The 21147-nt window shown below is 43.6% G+C and overlaps 1 protein-coding gene across 1 annotated transcript; it reads left to right on the top strand.

Annotated features, from left to right (window-relative positions):
* Window positions 1-547: 547 nt before the first annotated feature.
* Window positions 548-20781, top strand: LOC143321679 (mothers against decapentaplegic homolog 6-like). Its single transcript, XM_076732192.1, has 4 exons — window positions 548-1952; window positions 3690-3743; window positions 4195-4272; window positions 19862-20781. The coding sequence occupies exons 1-4, from the start codon at window positions 1211-1213 to the stop codon at window positions 20500-20502; spliced, it is 1515 nt and encodes a 504-aa protein (XP_076588307.1). The 5' UTR covers window positions 548-1210; the 3' UTR covers window positions 20503-20781.
* The last annotated feature ends 366 nt before the right edge of the window (window positions 20782-21147 follow it).

A 21147-nucleotide genomic window follows, 5' to 3' on the forward strand; every position in this document is an offset into this window, starting at 1 on the left:
ATATATCCAGCTGTACACTTTCCGATAATTAAGTCAATTCAATTCTTAGCTTATCCAGTTAATCAGTGCAGCAGCTGAATGAAGCAGTGAAAAGTTTAAAGTTATAAGTGAAATATGAGTTCATGTTTACTTGGGTTTAAATTAAGTTATTCTTTAAGGAGAAACAATTTTCCCTAAACAATTTTCTATAGTGTTTTCAGGAAACGTCTCAGGAAATTAAAAATAAAATAAAGCTTTACCAGAAACAATACTTTTTCAAGATAACAGACTAACAATTGTTGTTATTGTTATTTCAATATATCGATATATGCTTTTGAATAAAAAAAAGAAAAACTTTTTCATGTACCTCTACCTCAAAAGTTCGCCTTTATTTTCATTTGTGACACTTTTCAACAGAATGTGTTCACCATTGAGGTTTTTTATTTTGAAAACCAGGGTCGAACAAGCCTGGTTTTACTCTGTCTCTCTTGACAAGTGTGTGTGCAGGAGCGTGTGTGCGTGTGCCTGTGAGTGTTTCTCTGTGTGTGCGCGTCCGAAAAGGACTTGCAGGGGAGTGGAGAGTGGAGTAATTCCAGCTCTCTTTAAAACAACTTCTCAGCACGGAATCCGTCCCGGAGTTTGGCACCGGAGTCCCCGACCATCTCTGCTTTCTCCCGGGACTCTGCAGCGGGATTACTGCTTCCACCACAGCGACACAAATCATCGGGATTTCAGAGTTGCGAGGATTTATTTCGGGGTGAAGGAAGGATTTCATGGATCGGGGTTTCGCGGAGTTTCATGTGAAACTCTGGGGAAACTTTGGATGTTTCTGATGCTCATTTTGGTCATATAAACTGAAACTGCTCCTTGAGGGGTCTAACTATGGTTGGTGGATTGTGTGCGGGATCTCCAGAGTGTTGGGGAGTTCAAGGCTTTGTGAGAGGGCTGGCAAAAGTTGTGGCTTAATTGAGTTGGCGACAGCAGGTCACTGAGCAGTGACTGTGTGTAGCCTTCTCCTTCTACAGACGTTTGGTGATGTTTAACACAACGCATGACTGAATATTTCTTTCTAATGCTGCGGGAGAGCCAGAAAACGGTGACCACCGGCTGCGCATGCTGTGCGCACCGAGCACAAACCCCTGGTCTTGCGCGACGAGTGTAAATCGATGTGGCATCTCCCGGGACCCGGACGGGACCGACAGGACACATCCAAAACTGTCTAGGTTGTCGTATGTTCAAGTCGAAACGCTCAGGTCTTGTACGGCGACTCTGGAGAAGCCGTCTGGTCACCGAGAGCGACGGGCGTGATGGAAGCAGACGAGGTGAGGGGGGACGGAACGGTCCGTGTGGCGGACACTCAGGAAAGCTCCACAGACATGAGCAGCGGTCGGTGACACACATTGACCCGGCTCCGGGACTCACGGGGGAGGCTGGAGACCTGACAGAGAGCGCGGAGAGGGAGGAAGAGGAGCAGCCTGATGATGACCGCGGTGCCATGTGCGTCCGGGAGCACAGGGGCTCTCGGAGGGGACAGGAGGGCGACAGTAGGACGGTAAAGTGTTGTTTGTTTGGGGAATGGGATCTCAGACCTCGGAGCCCTTATTGGGCCCCGAGAAAGGACGGAGGGGGGCCCTGTCAGTGCGCACCGAGGCATGCGGGGCTAGAGGAGGAACTCGCGAGCACCGCTCACGCTTTTTTGAAAAGACTCAAGGAGAGATCTCTGGACGCCTTGGTGAAGGCTGTAGAGACCAAAGGTGGGATATCCAGCGAGTGCGTCATGGTGCCGAGCACGGAGCTGCGGCTCGGTGCTCATCACATCTCCCCACAGTATCTGCTGTGTAAGATGTACCGCTGGAGCGACCTGCCGCTCTCAGCCCGGCTCAAAACGCTGTGCCACTGCCAGAGCTTCAGTGCCGTGGACAGCGCAAAGGTGTGCTGCAACCCCTATCACTACAGCCGCTTATGTGGGCCAGGTAAGAACGTCAACACTGATTTGGTGGGGGGTGGGGGGTAGTAAATATGACCATGTCAATCTGTCCTGCTCCTAACTTCCACTGCATCAGGCGTCAGTGATACGAAACCATCCCACATCTTCATCGGGGCCCCTGGGAACCCATCGTGGTCCAGAGTCAGGTGGAGGGCCTTGCACAGACTAAAGCCTGTCTCTTAAAAGTAAAGAGCGTCATGAATTTAATAAGACGTAAAGCACCAGGAAGATTGATGGCCGAGAGAAAAAAACAAAACAAAACAAAACAAAACAAAACATGAAATTAATGGGGATTTCCAATAAATCCGTGTTCTTGCCTGCAGGCCTGCAGCCTCAGAAGAGAGTTGCTGTTGTTGAGTTACTTGTCAAACAGCGTCACGAACTGTGTCTTTTTGTGTCAGTCACTACTAATGAAGTCATCTGAACATTTGCTGGCGTGGATTAAAGTTTAAAGCTCAAAACACAACACTCAAACGAGAAGAAATGTCACAGACCTGTCTCTTATGGCCTGCTCCACAGTTTTATAACATTTTCATAACTCGCCTTTTACTTTGGTCAACCATTACTTTGATTTCCTCTCGACATTCCAAACACATTACACACTCAGGCCTATTTAAATTTGCGCAAAACTTTGCTGCTTCCCACATCATCCAATTGAGGGTCGCTCTCAAGTTGCACTTAGGCTCTTTTTTCTCTGACAAGGAGGTCCTCCTCTTGTTATTTAGGTGAAGGAGTGCCGATAATATACAGTTTGCATAGTGCTGGCGCCAGACTGACTCGCTGGGTATCTGACTGACTGAGGACTCCGGCAATTACTGGCTCTGCTCTTAAAGGGGCCGCAGCCACAAACCCATGTCCACTTCTGACTGAAGGGACTATCCCTGCAGCAGCAGCAGCAGCAGCAGCAACAGCAGCGTTGCTCAAGTTTACAGAGCTGCTCTCACACAGAAGTCATCCTCAGTGTCTGTGTGAGTGAAAATGTCCAATCTATGGAGATGTAAGACAAGCAGAGGATAAAACATCTTGAGAGTCATTTAAAAGATACGAGGTCTGGGATGAAATACTCAGATCTGGGATGTGATTTATACATAGAAGTTCAAAAGAAAGACATTTACATTTATGCAGTCATGTGCACTTAGTGACCAAAGTATAAGGAAAGATGGTCTGTTGGTGTTTGGTAAACCTAAATTATGAATATTTTAGCTCATGAAGTACAACTAGAGTATAATCTGAAGCAGAATGTAGCCAAGAGTCACTTTGTGCACAGTGCACAGAGTCTCTACAAGTAACATTTCATATAGAAACAGGTGAGTTTTTAATGGCTGAAGACTGATTTACTGGAGGTGAGACTGAAGATGAAGTCTATTTAACATTTTATCGTTAAGTAAATGGTCATTTAAGGGCTATGGTTTGTCTTGGTGGATGATTTTAAGGAACTGTGTTTGGGGAAGGATGTGATGGGGTGCAACGTTTTGTGTATTTGGTTATTTTCTTGTTTGGTGTCTTATGAGTCCATAAAATGAAAAATGAAATGTTAACCAACTAACTCTGCAAACAATAAGCTTTTCACATAGCTGGTTGAACCACTGTAGAATACCTTAAGTTTCTGATTATCTCACGCATCAGCTAATACTATGTGAGGCGTAATGAGCGAGGAGTTTCTTTTCTCATTTTAAGACCACACAGGCTTTAACTAAATCTTCATTTGTGTTTGTATTTCCAGAATCACCTCCTCCCCCATACTCTCTGTCCCGTTCAGATGAACACAAGCCACTGGGTGAGTTTGGAAAAACGTATACCGCATCACAGCCCGGTAAATGGCACCGAGGGCGTTGTCACCGTCATATTTTTAGACCGCAAACACAGATTATCTTTGAAACGCTGGTTGTGTTGAAAGCGATGCACAGTTAGCTGGGCTTAACCTGTTCTCATCTTCCCTTTTGATGAGCATGACATCTGGAGTTTATAATAGGGAGCCTCTGTTTGTGCAAACAGGCAGTCTGCTCTGTAGTTTCAGGGACTGTTTTAGGGCTGAAATAGCTGAGCTTTTTTCCTACCAACAGCCCAGAACCTCAACACATTTATCCACAACGTAAGCAGGTGTAGCCAGGAATATTTGGCATTTTAACTCGATAAATGACGATTAATCAATTGCCAAACTTGTTATTGAATGATAATCTGGATCTCACTCTTCTTCTGTATGTTTGTGCTTCTTCTACATTTACCAGACTCAAGTCTGTCTTACACTGAAACTGTGCCCCCCCTCTTCTCCAGTCCGCCTCACATTACGCCAAGAGACTACACAGGTGAGTAACGTGCATCTCTGTTGCAGAGGTATGTGAACATTGCGACCAGGCAGAGGTTTATTTTAGCAGCGTATCATGTTGAAAGTTCCTGAATGAGGAACTTTCACTGCAAATCAGTTTGGAAGCACAAAAGGAAAAAGTTTTTGAGTTGGATGAGCGTGTGTGCACTTACATACTCGTGCGTGCAAACATACATACCATGCATCCTCCACCCTCCAATGTTTACATAGAAGGGTAAATGACATTTACTGGTGTTATTATGTGGTGCTTTCCTTCCTATTTTCAAAGGCTGTTAAGACAACCAAAAACTCCACTGCATAAAGCTTCTATTGTCAGAGAGGCATGGAGGGCTCGGTGGGGGTCTGGGGTCTCTCACTATCTAGATGCCACAGCAGTGTAGCCTTTCTGTCTCTCTCCCTGCGCTTTCTCCACAGCAAAATATTTCACTGGGATGAAGCTGCAATAAGATCCCCGTGCATGCTCCCAATCCCCTTTGCCTCTCAGCCACCCATCCCCCTCTTTCCCTCTTTCTTCCCTCAAATCCCTCCATTCCTCTCGGCAATTGAGCAGTGGAAAGAGGCTGGCATTTTGGGGGCGGGGGAGCTGAGCGGCTCTGATGAGGCGGAGGTGTAGAGTTTTGTGTGTATATGTGGAGGGGGGGTGCAGGCTGAGGGCTGCGTTTGGACAGGAAACAGCCCCCTCTAGATGATGAAACTGGAGCTTTATTTGTTTACGTGCTGGGGTCGGCTGGAGAGGTCCTTGCAGCGTTAGAAGAAACCCACAAACCCACTCGATCAAGCCTCCCCGGGCTCACTTGTGGACAGTGTTGAAAGGTGAATGGGCACCTCTGAAGTCTGTGTAGTGTAGTCACGGCATCATGGACCTGTGTGAAGAGCCAGCGGTGCCCCTGAGAGACTTTCTGGGGATTGTTTGTCTGTTGTATCCAGAAATTAACTTAAGCCTTTTTTTAGTTAAACTTGATGTTTAAAGTTGAAGTCATTTATTGAGTTGTTATGCATGTTTTCCATGCTTAGGGGCAGGGCTGTAGCCAGTGTTGTCGAAATACTGAGGTCATAAATCCTCCCTATGCACACCTCACCACTGTCTTTTGACCAGAAATTTAAAAAAAAACAAACCCTAAGATACTTTAAATACTTGGACTGGAACAACATGGGAATGTACATGCTCTTTCAAAGCCTTCTCCACAGTGTCAAGAATAAAATTCTGGCACATAAACGCTGAAACCTCTGTTTATTTTTGATTCTGTCAGCCAAAAGCAGTCAAATTTAATCCATTGAGTCTAAAAGTCAGCTTATAAAATACCCACCATTTGTAAGTTCTTAATCGTAGAACGTAAACTCCTCCCAGGGTATGAAAACCCACAAACTCAAAGAAAATAAAAACACACACAATATGACCTCAGTCTCATAGCAGCCACACAGGCCTGTTCACAGCGTTTTTGTGTCAAGCAAAGGCTTGAGATAAATAACCCGTATGGATTTTTAATGCAAATAATGACATTATCTTGTATCCCCCATAAAAGGCTTTGGAGTTCAAACAATTCTGTCTAATTTTTAAAGCACTTTCAAGTTGCTTTGCAGTGACAAAGCAGGGACAAAAGTGTTATCATTGGACGCTGTCAGAGTCTGTTCAGTCAAGGTCAAAAGTGAATCAAGAGTCAAGTTTTAGGTTGTGATTTTGAGCCATGTCCAAGCTGAGTAATGAGAGGGGCTACCACCTATTGTCTGCCTGGTGAAATGAGTGGAAATAGATCAGTTTTCTTACGAGATGTGGTGTGTGGAGTCTGTGCGTGTGTGTGTGTGTGTGTGTGTGTGTGTGGTCTCTGATCCCCTGCCCCCCACACCAGAACGCTGGAGCAGAGAACTGGAGCTCAGGCCAAGAGCATGAGTAGGAAAGAGACTTGGCAAAACAGAGGTAGCCAAGAAATCTGCATGTAGCTTTTGTCATTAACTTTTACAGGTTATAAGGCTCCTCCTTTGAGCTCCAGCTGCTATAATAACAGGAAATAAGCAGAACATGAAGCTTGTATCAAAGAATTGTCTGCAGGTAAAAGAAAAATCCCTTGATGTTGGTTAGATCTTTCAAGAGCGTAAATGAATCTTTTTGTGCAGGTGATCCTTTGGCATATCATCTAAAGCATGTGGTGTTTTCTTTAGAACAAATACAAGCATTGAACATGTGCTCTGGTACTTCAGCATCTTTTTTATTCCTTTCAAACCAGCCCTAGCTTTGAGAAAAAAAAAAGGCAGCAGCAGGGTGTGGCCCATACATACCTTTGTCCCGGCCTCTTTTATCATTCGATCAGTTAAAGCTTTAAAGTGCAGCAAACAGCCCTGCTTTGAAAAAAGGAAATGTCGTTTAGTAGTCTTATATCTGCTTGGACTGTCCCTCTGTGACTCCAACAAACGTGTCATTCAGCTGCGTATTGTCAGTGTGTGCGTGTGTGTGTTTGTGTGACACAGGGAGACAGAGAGGGAGGAATTTCTGTCTGACTCAGTGATAAGATCGTCTCAGAGTACTCACATAGGGGTTCTATCAAGACAAAAACACACACATGCACACACACGCACTCTCACCAATCACGCGATTTGTTGGAGGGGAGGCAAAGTTCTGCTTTTTTCCATTCATAATTGAGGTACAACTAACAGTTTTCTTTTAGTCTGTTGTATCTTATGTTGGACAAAGCTTGTGTTGTTTTTTTTCTCTAAATACGCATTATTTGGGACTGTCTGCAGTATTTTCCAGTCTCTGCATAATATTCTCATCCTGTGATGATACACAAATGACTCATGTTTGGTCATAAAATTTGGGACTGACATTCATGAGCCTAATGAATTTGGTGACTTTTCATTTAGCGAAACAAACAGATCAAAATATAGACTGAAAATTAGTTTCTGCTTCAGCTGTAGCTTACTTCCCAAAAACAGCTGACATAAAATGCTAACATAGCATTGTTCAAGACATCTGAATAGCTGACGCAGCTTTATGGGTTGTTTTAAGTTAGCTTAGTGACTTTTTTTTTTATCATCATAAGAAGCATTAAACTGCCCCTAGCAATTGGCGACGGCTTAAAAGCAAAACAGAATAAGCTCCCTTTCAAGCAGAAATCAGCTAACATGAACATAATGTCAGATTGAATGATAGAAGTGAAATGAAATGGCAATTCAGTCTGATTGGCAAATTAAGCTACCATGCTAAAATTAGCATGCTAATATGATACAATCAAAACATGCTAAATGCTATTATGCTAACTGTGCTCATGTTAACATGCTATATGGTAACACTACATTAGTATAGGCTTATGCTAACATTAGCATACTCACATGCTAATGGTTATATGCTAAAATTCATTATGTAAACAACCACTAGCTGCTGTGTTAACATTAGGCACATTAGTGCTTTAGCATTCGCCTAGTCGAATATATACATAGGCTACATAAATTCCCCATATCTCACCCATTCAATTCATTGCTCATATTTACAGTCTCTATGCAATAAAGTTGATCCAGGCTAAGGATAAAGTCGATTCGGATATGACTTAACTGTGACACACACGTCATAAAATGTCCGTTGTATGTAGAATAAACACTTTTGATTTGCGCAACACGATGGACTTTAAATGTTGCACAATGAGCGTTACAGTCTCTTGGCCTTGCTAGCTTGGCTGTAGACTTTTAGTCTTGTTTTTAGCAGCATTTCACATTTTGATTGTAATGTTTTTAACAGCACTGGCGAGCACACTTAGCATCGCTTTCATTTTAAGGGATTGAGAGACAATGCCAAAGCGTGATTGATGTGCTTGTCAGCTTTTACCATATGACCTCATTGTACTTGTCAAACATTTGTCCACCTTGTTGTCATTAGGCCCTGTCTTTTGGACATGTGGAAACAAGTAAAGCAATGATACTTAGTGGACATTAGTATAGCCTGGATGCACTGAAGTAAGACAAGAAGACTGCTCCCTCTCTGCCCCCGGTAATCATATTTTGGTGGCTTGTTTGCTTAAGCAGAGCAAGGTATCAGCCAAACATCCTGTCTCAAAACCCTGTCTGCACTCGCTGCAGCATTAACCCCATGAATTGGCCCTTTGACTGATGGGGCACAGCCCAGGAATGTTGGGAAATTGGGAAGGTGAGGGGGAGAAGGGTCTCGGAGTGAAAGAGGTGGGAGGGGGATAAGGGGGTCTGACTCTGGAGAGTGACATCTGATACATGTTTGAACATATCGCCGTTAATACTTAAGAAACACGGAGCTGAGCCGACATTCTTGGAAGTTTGGAGGACAGCTTTAAGACTTTGACTGCGCCGTGCTGTTTTAGTGAGTTTAGCTCGGAAAGTGTGAAGCTTTCCAGGCGGAGCGCGTTGGCACAGTTGGATGAGGTTTTGTGAATTATCTGCTGAGGCTCTGATGCTCACAAAAGCATGGCTATTAAATGAGACACCTTCGTAGAATTCATTTCAATCGCGTGTCAGAGAGACGTGAAAACAATGCAAAGACAGAAAGCAAACAGGCACATTAAAGTGTGTTCAGTGAGAATCCATCCGTCTCAGTCTGGACGGGTCCTCTCAGTGACCTGAACCTCCAGCCTGTTTGCTGGCACGCGTACAACACTTGCTCTTATGCCTGACTGAGACACATTAGACTATGGAATTCAACATCAAGTGCTGGCCCATTAACCATTTGCCATTTCCTCAAATATTTTCCATCACGGCTCTTTTTCACTACAAGCGGGGTATGCAGCTGAGGACGCGGCGCACAGCTCACCCACAGCTCTTTTTATGTCTTTTTTTTTTTTTCTTTAGCTGGTTTTTGAGTGCTTTGACATTTTAGGCTAAATGCCAGAATGTTAACACTGTTATTACAACCCTGTTTCTGAGAAATTCTGATTATATATAAATAATTTGCAAAAGCAAACACATTTTGAAGGAAATGTAATGTGTTTTCTATCAACATAGTGAGGAAATGTTACAAAAATGCTGCTACTGAATGTTCACTGACACTATATTTCATTTGTTTTCCCCAAAGTAATATCTGCTCATACTGATTACAGCATTATTAAACTTTTTATGGCTACTTTTAGACAATGCCAACACTCGGTTTGGGTTTAAGGAAAAATTGTGATCTTGGTTCAATACAGAAAAAGTCTGCAGTGATTTAGATCAAGAAACGTGATGATTCACCTTAACCAAAGTGCTTTTGTTGCCTAAATCTACCCACCAACCAGACTCTCTGGGGTCAAAGCCTGATCTTTGTTTGTCCATCATCCTCCCAGGGATTCTCCAGGCAACTTTGTCGGCTATTATGTGAAAAATCACACTAACAGTAAAGTTAAACTCCCGATTGTCCTAAATGACAAATAAATGTAACCCAATACGTCACCTGAAGCTTAATGTTATCAACAATTGCGTTATGAGACTCTTCACTGTCTCCAGTTTAAGATTAAACCTGACTTTAGAAAAGTTAATTGGTCCGTGTTTACTTATACACATTAAGAAGAAATGACAATGTATATTTTGTGGTGTAGTCATGCTTTTGATCAAAAAGCTCTCACACCATCAGTATTCTGCTGTTTTCCAGCTTGAACTGTGTTGATATTTCAGTTCACTCTTAATTACTTACTGTGACATCTGAGTTAGCCTTGAGTCAACCCCAACTTCAGAGCCTGTCATATCGCTCCAGTCTTCCTCGTCTGTATTTAATCATCACATGCAAAGGAAAGCCATAAACTCTGAACTGGTTTCATTGTTTGGAGAAACAGAAAGCGGCTTTCTAGTTGAATGGAGCTTGAAGATGCCCCCAAACGGTCACTTCACACTCATCTAAAATATCTCAGCTCCAAGAACTTGAGGGTGTCTGAGGCGCCCATTATTTTCATGCGTTTAGCTTTTTTTTTTGTTGTTTTGTTTTGTTTTTTTCACATTTCATCTTTAGGGAATCTTGTGTCTAGTCTGAGTATTTTGTTTGCTTTCTGGCATCCTTGTGTTGAGATAAGGACATTGGTTGTTGAACTGTGGGTTTTGCATTGAGCACTGACTTCCTCCTTACTGGAAGTCTAAGAGCATTTCCTCGTTATGTATCTAGTTATCATTAAGGACTGTTTTTTAAGAGTCTGTTCATGTTGATATGGGTAAAAACATGTAAAATGTAAGATATTAAACAGTAATTGGCTGATAAGGCATAATTTTAGTTTAATTTACAGGTCTGGCCTCCACAGTGTGCAGCCCTGTCACAAATGTAGCCGAGGACTTCATGTATTTGTGTTCACACTGTATTCGGCGCGCAGGCGGATACATATTCGTTTAGGGAAGCATATTTCAGACATTTATACTTTGTCGTGAGTGACGCTGAAGTGACAGCCTTTGACCTCTCCAATTTCATGGATTGGGAAGTGATCCTGACTATCAAGTATGTTGTGCTGAATAGCTTTTTGTCCTTCGTCTCAGTGTTAATTTGACTTCTGCGCTTGTAGCCTCGACTGTTTGTTGTACACACGTTTTCACTCTCTCTCAGTGTCTCTCTTTCTCTGAAGCCCTTATTCTCTCCCTCTCTCTTTCAGTCCATGTTGTCAGGCCATCACAATTTAAAATAAGGTTTAAATTACAGGACTGGCTGTGGCTTTCCGTTGTTCCCTCAGAGTTTTTGCCAACCCGCAATTTGGCTTTTAATGGAATCCTGCCATGCTGCTGAACCTAAAGATTCTTTGCAGATGTCGACAGGCTCTGACTCGATGAAATGTTGGAAACTGTCGCTTGTGCTGCGAGCTGTGGATGCAATGCTGAGTTAAGGCTGAAGTATGTTTGAGGGAAGCGACATTTTCAGGAGCTTTTGAGGCGACATAGCTGTCTGCTGTTAACGAGAACAACTGTGTGTGTGTGTGTGTGTGTGTGTGTGTGTGTATGTGTGTGTGTTTGTCCTAAGCATTCAGCCCTGTTAGTGGAAACCACGCTAACAGGCAAACACATACAGTATTCAAGCCTCGCTATCAAATGTGAATAAGAACTGAAAGGCCTTATATACACACACATGCACAGACACTCTTCTCTCACACAGCTTTCAGCATCCATCGATCATTGCTGAGCTCTTTCTTGAGAACTGCCCACTCTTGTGCAAGCATCATGGATTGCAGTCAAACTATAGTCTTTGCATTTATTATCTTAAAGACAGGTTAAATGTCACTTCTTTTACGCCAGATTTGTCTCACAAACTGGGAATTTAAAGCAGAACTGCTTCAATAAATGCTTCATAGTGTGATCCTGATCCTGGTTCATGCTGCAATCATGTTAGAAGTTGTCTGCATTTGAGTTAAATGATGATCATATGATCATTTACTGGTTGCGGTGGCTAAATATTTGGCATTAATATCAATGAAGCAGTCTCAGTCAAAGTTGTTTTTTTTAATTTGGAGCAATGCATGCCCGTTCTGAAATATGAATACATAGCCTCATGGGTAAAGCTGCACTAATCAATATTTCTTATCAACAACTGATAAAACGACTACTTATCATGTGAAAGGGTTTGCTAGCAGCGATGAACCCACAGATCATCAGACCATGCAGTTCCCCTCAGCTCTACAGCATCTTTCAGCTCATTGTTTAGGTTGGTTTTCTTGGTTCACTCTCAACAGTCTCACAGTGGCGTTTCCAACTGGGTTAGTTAGCTGTTTTCTGCACAAAGCTCAGATGAACCGACTGCAACATGTTCCTCATAGCAACTCGGTAAAGTGATAGTATGTTAGGTTGTGTTGCTTCACTCAGCAGATTTAAAGTATTATGAAGGAAATGTTGATTGCTCAATGTAATGGCTGCAGTGTAATGACACCATCGGCATTTAGACTGATTCCCTGTAAGCCTCACTTTCACTATGCAGTTTGTCTGCCATTGGGTCAGGAAAATGAAGGCTGCCTGGAGGTCCAGTCTGTCTGGCACCGTTTCTATCTGCTTTCATGCCTCCATTATAGATTAAATGAATGAATGAACTCAGGCTTTTTCTCTTAATGTTTTCTTCTACTCCTCCACTTCTACGCTGACGCCAACTCCTGATGTAGTTGCAAAAAGCAATGCTCAAACTATATTACTCCATATAAAATCATGACAATTTCACTTTATGTCTTTAACAAACATGCTTCTTTCCTCTCTCTTATTTCCAAACTGGTGTTGATTGTCATGGAAATCTGGAAACAAACGCTGTGTATTCTGTGTTGTTTGTACTTGGTGCACTCAGAGCATACCTCTCAACTCCCCTGTTTTTCCTGTGATTCTCCCTGTGATTTGCCCTTCTTTCCTGCTGTCCTCCCATTTAAATATTCTCCCAGAAATCTCCCATATTTTTAACCTTCAAAAAAAATTGATAGGAGGTTTAACCTCCTATTTGATGTGGTTACCGCATTCCCCTCCAGGACAGCAGGTGGCAGTGTGTGTGGAACATTAGCTGTAACATCTGTTGAAGAGGAGTCCTTCACGCAATACAAGAAGAAGAAGAAGAAGAAGAAGAAGAAGAATGAATGAATGTGAGGGGGATGGATTACCTGCTCAAAAGGCTAAAAGTTTGTGTCTCACTAAATGAAAGGAGACTTACCCCAACTTAGGACGAGAGTCGTTGTTCAAAGTCAGGCTTTTTGTAAGTTTTTTATTTTTAATGCAGGAACCAGTTAATGATATTTTGAAGCAAGTAGTTGCCTGGTGGTGGTTTTAGGATTGATTATGTGTCCCCTTGTCTAAATGTAAGGAGTATGTGGGACGGCCCAGGCCATATTTTCAGATCTCAGCGTTGACAGGTACGACTGAGGAAGACAGAAAGTGATCGGCTCGTCTTTGCTACAGCGGCGGTAACACTAATACCAGTTGGAAACACTGGGCGGCATTGAAAAGTTATGTTTCTACTCCAAATGCGTGAAATTAAATGTGCTCACGCAAAATGCATTCGTTTTTATACACATTTTCTAAGGATCATTATACTAAATTACTGCAGGTCGGACAGTCCTTGCGTCACTTCCTCACCGTGTGAGTTGTGTATTGTGTTTTCAGCCCACATGTCAGTGCTGCTGCACTGAGAGACGTTCACATTCAGATAATTCCCCCAAATTAAGTTTTCGATGGAATTTCATAAATCCCTCTTCATAGTGGAACAAATGGATCCATTCCACAAATAAATGTGTGTAATTATGTTGTGAGGAGTGAAGGCCATATAGTCGGACCACGTGAGGCTCAATGAGAGGCTTGTCAACTTGACCTCTGTGACTGGCTGAGCGGGGGGAGGAAGTGTCGAGGAAGAGGGCCTGTCCAGGAATGTGTTGGGAGGGGAGGCTTGTCAACTGCAGACCTCTGCTTCTCTGCGTCTGCTTTTGTCTCTCTGGTCAGGTTCAAATCATCTTTCTTAATGTTGTTTGTGGAAAACTTTAGTTGAGCCTGATTTAAGTGTCTGCCGCAGCGTCGTGATACCTGTACATGTGTCTGTGGTGCCTCTGTAGGTACAGACATGGCTTCATCCTATCTGCACCTCCTGAAAAATGTCACCACACGTATAGGGGCTATGCAGACTCCACATGACCTGTGATTGAACTGTTGTGTTTGTTGATAGTGAAGACAACATACAGCAAACAGAAGAAAGGACTAATGTTCCCCTTATCAGACATAGTCAACAGATGAGCTCATCCTCATCGAGCAGATACGTTTCCTGTACAAACTTTGACTTTGATGTGATCGTTTCCCCCGCTCGGTCACAAGTGAAATATGAACGTGAATGTGATTACATCAGGTATAGAGGGAATACAGAGCAATCGATCAAACAATCTACTTTAACACTGGAGCACAAGAGTGAAGAGCTGCTGTGTGCAGCACAATAAATCACTTCACGCTGTAGCTGCTGTGACACCTTAATGTACTCTAGAAGTGTAATTTAGGCGTCCTTCCTCCTGTTTAGCTGGTTAAGTTGCACTAAAAACAGTCGAAAATGTTGCGCTGAAACTAAACTTGCTTCAACTTGAAGTGCAAGTCTGACACAGCGTGATTTAAGGTTCAAGACCCCACACATTAACACACAGTCAGTTGTGTTTACTCAGACTTATTCAGCTTTAGATCATTCTTTTTGTCCACCTTTAGAAAACAAAGAAGAAAAGCTAACAAAGCCGTCAAATGGGAATAATAACAAGAGCAGTCCTTGCGGTGCATTGTCTTCTTCATAATTGTTCTCTCACAGCTTACTTACCATAAATCTTCAATTGCAATAACAGAGCTACTGCATGTCACCTTAATATACTGTAGAAGCTTGTGTTATTCTAGCATTTACCTGCGGAAGATGTTGAAATCTTGGTACCAAATTCACAGCCTCAAATGTCGAGGCTGTTGTGCAAAGAAAAGACAGCGGAGTGCATCAATGAGAGCTGCTATCATTGCTTCTGAACTTGAATCTGACGAACAGCTGAAGACCAGTAATATAACCGCCTATCAATCATATGTACATAATCAATACGTCATATCACCTGAAACCACCTTTTATTTCCAGCGTGACAGCTTTCAATGAACTAAGAAGAAGAAGTGTAAACATCAAACCCACCTAAATTTTGATTTCCAGTGTTTCTATGCACACAGCAACAACACAAACTTGCCGTCTTGGCGGATGATGTACGACATGACAGCAGACTTGTCCAGGATGCGATGATGTATGCAGAACCTGAGACATTCCTTGGCTTAAGTTTTCTGGCACTTTGAAGTAGCAGCAGAAACGCAGGAAACTGGTTACTTTCTCTCTTCCTCTTGGAGGAGCTTTCTAAACTGCCTGTCTTCCTAGGAATTTTACTGGGACACACAGTAACTTTCCTGTGGCTCCGTTGCCCTCCAGGATCAAGGAATGTGGTCGGCCGTTTGCGTGAAATGATGGATTGCTGTTGGAGAATTGTATTTCTTGTGTTATTATACAAGAGACAGAGAAAGATGTCTTGTTGTCACACTGCAGCAGGCTACATCACAAGATCCACTTTACAATGGAAAAAGAGCAGGGATGAGTGTGTGCGTATGTGTGTGCAAGAATGTGTGTGTGTGTGTGTGTGTGTGTGTGTGTGTGTGTGTGTGTGTGTGTTTGTGAGTGAGAGCCCCGTTGTGTTCGCCTGTAAAGCCCATGTCTGGCGATAACACAGCCCTCTGATGGCAGAGATAGTCGAGACGCCAGCTTAAATGTGGCTTGCTGGATTGAAGTTGCCCTGTAATGATAGTTGTCTCAAACAACACAGAACCTACCAATTGTAGCCAGGGAGGGGTGTCCGTCCCCCCCCCTTTTATTTTATTTCTTCTTTTTAGAGCTTTGGGGGGACAATTTGAGGAAGTTGAATCAAAACAAAGCATCTTAGAGGCGACCGACAGTGGTCAGTGGCTGAATTCAATCCTCCCCTCTCGTCCCTCTGCCCCCCCCTTACACTCCTCCCCCCTCTCCCCAACCCACCCACTTCTTTCAGCACAGTGGAAGAGTCTAATAACTGGAGGGGAATCTAATCCTTGGCACTGGATGAAAGACGAGGGTCTCCCTCCCTCCCTCTCTTTCTCACAGTCTCTTTCTCTCTCTTCATTTTTTCCGTGGATGCTGGTTATGCTTGGCAGGTTCTCTCCCTCTCTCCCTCTCATTTTCCCGCTCCCTCCTTCTCCCAGTCTCTCGTTTTTTACTCCTCTACTCCCCCCCAACTTTCTTCTTCTTCTTCTCTGTGCAGGTTAAGTTTAGCAGGAGGAAGCTTCAACTGCTCTGACTGGAGAGAGAGAGAGGAAAAATAGGGAATTTAGAGGAATTTTTGGAAATATGCTTGTTTGTTTTGTTGCTGAGAATTAGATGAGAAGATCAATCCCACTCAGCAGCCAGTTATTTTAGCTTAGCATCAAGACTGGGGAAGCAGCTAGTCTAGTAAAAATGTAAAATCCACCTATAAGAACCACAAATTAACCTTGAATTAAACCTTGTTTGTTACATTTGTGTAAAAACCTAAAAATGTCAAGTTGAGATTGTATTGGTTGGTTTGGTTTCATGACTTCCTGGAGTCACAGTGAGGTTGTCAGGTGACCGGCGGAGACTCCAGGATGTCACTGCTCCTGGTCAGTAAATAATCCGGGACATAAGCCCCATAAAACCACAAATTGTTGTTTCTACACTCTTGTTGCGTTTGCACAGAGCCACGCTAGCTGTTCCCCCCTGTTTCCAGTCATGATGCTAAGCTAAGCTAAGCTAACATGTGCTGGCTGTGGCTTCATATTTTCTGTCCAGACTTGTGTGTGGTATCATTCTCCTCATCTAACTCTCAAGAAGAAAGTGAATGAGGATATTTCCCAAAATGTCAAACTGTTCCTTTAATATCTATTCAGTTGTGACTGAAGGTAAAAAAAAAAAAAGAAAGAAAGAAAGAAAGAAAGAAGAGGAAAGAGAGAGGAAGTATGAGAGCTGCTGTCATTGTTTGAAGCCCAGGTTCGACTGTCTGTGGGGAGCTGGCAGGAAACTGACTGTCTGACCCCTGAACTTTGATTGCTTCTGCTTCTTATCAGTCCAAAAACGAAAGTAGTGCATAAGTTGGTGATTATTGTGATTTAATTACAGTTTGATCTTTATTTTATACTCCACCTTTCTTCCCACCTTTGTTCAGGCCTTGGATAAAAACAGCTGTGAAGTGTAGCGGTGTTTTGATGAGATTGGCACTAAGAGACAGTGATTTTGAAATGAAATAACAAAGGCTACTTATCTAATTGGTAAACAGAGCCATTAAATGGTGGTTGGCTTAAATGCTTGCAGGACGCAGTAATTGCTGCCAGCCCTCACATACAGATGCAGGCATGCACATTCGCACATAGTCGCACACTAACTGCTCGAACATAAACATGCTGATAACCTCCAGTTTGAACCCGTCTGTAAAAATTCCATTGAAGAAGTCGCCCCCCCCCCCCCGCTCCTTCATCCTTCCCACTCCCTGCTCTCCTCGTCATCCTCGCACGAGCTCGTCATACCTTCAGCTGGATGATAGCCAGGCTGAGCGTGATGACACCGAGGACTGTGCCAGAAACATTAAACATGACATGCTGTACTACTCGTACTGTCAAACACTGCTGGAAAACGTGATTGAGTGTTTCTAACTTCACAACAGTCCATCTTCAGAAGACTGTGGCGCTAATGCATAACGTGAAAGAAAGCTCTCACTCATATTTGTCAGTTTTCAAGCCTTTTGATTACTTTTCAGACTTTCTGGACTCTTTATGCCTCAATGCAATGTCCCTGAGGAGTTATATGAACAGTTACACAACAAATATACAGTAGTTTCCATGAACAGTTTGAATAGTATGAAACTTTATTTATATGGTGCATGTCAGCAACTTTACAAAAGGCATTAAGACAAGATACAAAAGAAAAACATGACACTATAAAAAGCTTGGATTTAAAATATAATCAAAGTAAACAGGAGAATAAAAATTCATGTCCAGCTATAGTGCAAGACATGAATGAACAGCCTAAAATTGAATTTAATTTTGAAGCCCTGATCAAAGAGTTGGAGCAGATCTCAAGGTTTCCACTTTCTTCTTGACATGTGGTGCTGAAGAACTGAATCGCATCATATTCTGCAGTTTAGCTCTTTGTTTGCAGGATCCGTGCTCTGAGTACTGAATGCACTGGAAACTTAAAAGCCAGGATCTCACATTATATCCTCTGCAGTGTCATTCATTATATGATAGAGATTAAAGTGTACTGTCCCTAAAAAAACCCTAAAAAGTCCCAGTTTGTTTTATGCCTTGGGAATTAATTTGATCGTGAGCTCATAAAGTCTCCCTGTGTTTCCCCAGACATGTTTGTGTTGCCTTATTACAGGGAAGAGCATGGCTTGTAAAAGTGTGTGTGTGTGTGTGTGTGTGTGTGTGTGTGTGTGTGTGTGAGAGAGAGAGAGAGAGAGAGAGAGAGAGTCAGAAAGAGATAGAGTGAGAGAAAGAGAGAGATCCTGCTAGCTGAGCAGCCTGCTCTCTTATTGGAGAGCTGTAAAAACTCCAGACCGCAGGAGTTGCCAGCCTGGAATTCACTAATGACACACGTGGGCCTCAGATGAGAAGTGCAATTTTGTGTGTGTTAGTGTGTGTATTAGTGTGTGTGTGTGTGTGTGTGTGTGTGTGTGTGTGTTATAGGCATACTGTTTGGATCAGAAGGCCCAATTTGTGTGTGTACATGTGCTTGTGTGAGGCCCTATCTCATCATCTAGTGTGTGCTTGTATTTGCGTACAAACACTCACACACATCCCCCTCTCCTCCTCCTCCTCGTCCTCCTCCTCGTCCTCCTCCCAGCTCTGCGTACTTCCACCACCACCTCTACCACATCCCCCCCCCCCCCGAAATGAAAATGGCTGCTGTGCAAATATAACACACCTAGCCTAATCTCGGTCCTGGTTTCACCCAAAAGCGGCTTGTTAATGGGAGAAGGGCCGCAGCCGTCCCGGCCCCTGGTGGATGAAGAGGGGGTGCTCTCTGGGATATGAAAGGAATGGGGCCACAGGCACATGGGTCTTTAAATCTTCTGTGTCAATAGAGTCTCTGGAGCAAAATAATGGCATCACTCTGTGTGGGAGTTAATGTGAGCTGATAGCATGAGGGCTGGGGGGTCAAGGGTTCACAGGCTTGCGCTAGGTTGACAGAGAGCTGAATACTTTCCACCCCCCCTCACTGCCCTCTGTGCTGCTCTCCACCTCCTCTTTAACTCTGGACCTGAAGGAGTGTTATGGTGGGAGATGATGAGGGATGTCAGTGCAGGAAGTGGGCTGTTCCGTGTTGGCAGTTTTACCCACATTTTCAAAGTGAGTGAGGAAAAGCATGAGTGGAGAAACATCGTGGATGCAGATGCTTCCATGCAGAAAAAGGGGTCACGGTGTGGAAATGTTGTGAAGCGCATATTGTAGGGAAATCCTCAGGCAGCACTAGCGCATCCAGACAGTCTTTGCAGGTGCTAAAGGTAACAGTAGTCTGCATTAAATACCACTGCTATCTCTCCCAGTTCTGTTTCAGGTTTTTGAAAGACAACAAAAAACACACCTTCTTCCAAACCTTTGTGATGCCAAGTATCACTCTACTTCAAGCATCATGCACACCACATCAGTGTGCAGAGAAATGCAGAGCTTGACTGGCCTGCTCCTAGTTACAGATACGAAGCTGTGATTGGACAGTTGCTGTTCGGCGGAGGATTTCGGAGCAATGTTAGACAAAGAAACAGTTACTGTTTTGCAAAGTAATGAGAACAAATTCAGACGTAGCTCGGTAAAGATGCGTTCTCCTCATAGTGACGCACAGCTCTTCACTTCATAATAGTACATAAGCTGTGAGTAATGAGTCTGGTCCTGGTATTGGTCCTTGTATTCAGATTGCAGCCAAGTTAATGTACATCTTCCTCCCCGAGTGAAAACAGAATGAGCATCCAAACGTGCGGCTCATGCTTTCATAAAGACTTCCTCTGTCATTCTCCCTTCCTCTTCGCCCTTAACAAAGCATCACTCTCCCCCCTCCAAGATGAATTACTGTCATCAAAAATTAGCCCCATGCAAACACTAATTCTTCCACCTCCTTTCTTCCTCAGACACTGGTACCTCCCTCGGCTCCTCGACTTCCGGCGGACATCGCTCTCACTGGTGCAGCGTTGCCTACTGGGAGCAGCGCACACGCGTGGGTCGCCTTTATCCAGCCTATGAGCCCTCGCTCAACATCTTCTATGACCTACCTCAGGGCACGGGCCTCTGCCTCGGACAGCTCCACGCCAATGCCTACTACAGCCGCCGGGACGACCCGGGCGGCCACGGCACATCTGGTCTTCACAGACATCACAGCCATGGAGGTGGAGGGAACAGCAGCGGCAGCAGTGTGCAACAGATTCGCAGTAAAATCGGCTACGGCATCGTGCTGAGCCAGGAGCCGGACGGCGTGTGGGTGTACAATCGCAGCCAGCACCCAGTGTTCGTCCACTCACCCACTCTGGACCCACCCAGTGCTCGAGGGCTGAGTGTGAAGAGGGTGATGCCGGGCTTCTCCCTCAAGGTGTTTGACTTTGAGCGCTCCAGCTGGATGGCGGAGCACGGCGTGAAGCCTGAGTGCCAGGAGGGGCCCTGGGACCCCCACAGTGTTCGCATCAGTTTTGCTAAAGGATGGGGCCCCTGCTACTCCAGACAGTTCATCACCTCCTGTCCGTGCTGGCTGGAGGTGCTACTCAACAACCACAGATAGCACACAAACATTCACAGACTCACATGAGGTTTCCTGACCCAGTATCCGTATTGTAATCTACCTAGATTTAATATAAAATTTATATATTATATAAAATATATTATACATGTAAATACTTGAGTCATTTTTACAATGCAATTATTTATGTATAGTGTAATGTGTATATGGACAAACTAAAAAGGAACAAGAATATGCACTTTTGATTCTATATATGCATTACAGTTTCTCAGTGTCATTTTGCAAATGTAAACTGTACAAATAAGACAAACTTGGTTTATGTTCTCATGATTTAGCAATTCCATGAAAAAGTATGCCATACACACATTGTCAATAAAGTATTTGTATTAAATGAAGCTTTCTGTGGTGGTCTCAAGTGCGTCTGCCTGAGCTGTGGATTAGTCTGCACGCTTTGACATGCAGGGTTATGACCTAGATCCTCGATACTCATACCATCCATTAATGAGAGTCTCATCAACATTTTTGCAAGACGGACACTTTGCAGCCTGTTTGCTCCCTCAGCAGACAGACATATTCCTCAGTTCACACTGTTGTGTGGGAGACATCACCATCATTCAAAGATCCTTTTACCTGGAGGTAAAATATATGTTTCAGGTGTAAATCCAGTTCTCAAAGTATGTTTGTCAG

Source organism: Chaetodon auriga, chromosome 1, assembly GCF_051107435.1.
Source record: "Chaetodon auriga isolate fChaAug3 chromosome 1, fChaAug3.hap1, whole genome shotgun sequence".
NCBI classification, from domain to species: domain Eukaryota; kingdom Metazoa; phylum Chordata; class Actinopteri; order Chaetodontiformes; family Chaetodontidae; genus Chaetodon; species Chaetodon auriga.

What these genes read in the sequence shown, in the direction of transcription:
- LOC143321679 (XM_076732192.1), top strand. Translation starts at nt 1,211, where the DNA reads ATGTTCAAGTCGAAACGCTCAGGTCTTGTACGGCGACTCTGGAGAAGC. An exon ending in CAGCCGCTTATGTGGGCCAG is followed by an intron (nt 1,953 to 3,689) that starts GTAAGAACGTCA and finishes TTGTATTTCCAG; the next exon opens with AATCACCTCCTCCCCCATAC. An exon ending in AGATGAACACAAGCCACTGG is followed by an intron (nt 3,744 to 4,194) that starts GTGAGTTTGGAA and finishes TACATTTACCAG; the next exon opens with ACTCAAGTCTGTCTTACACT.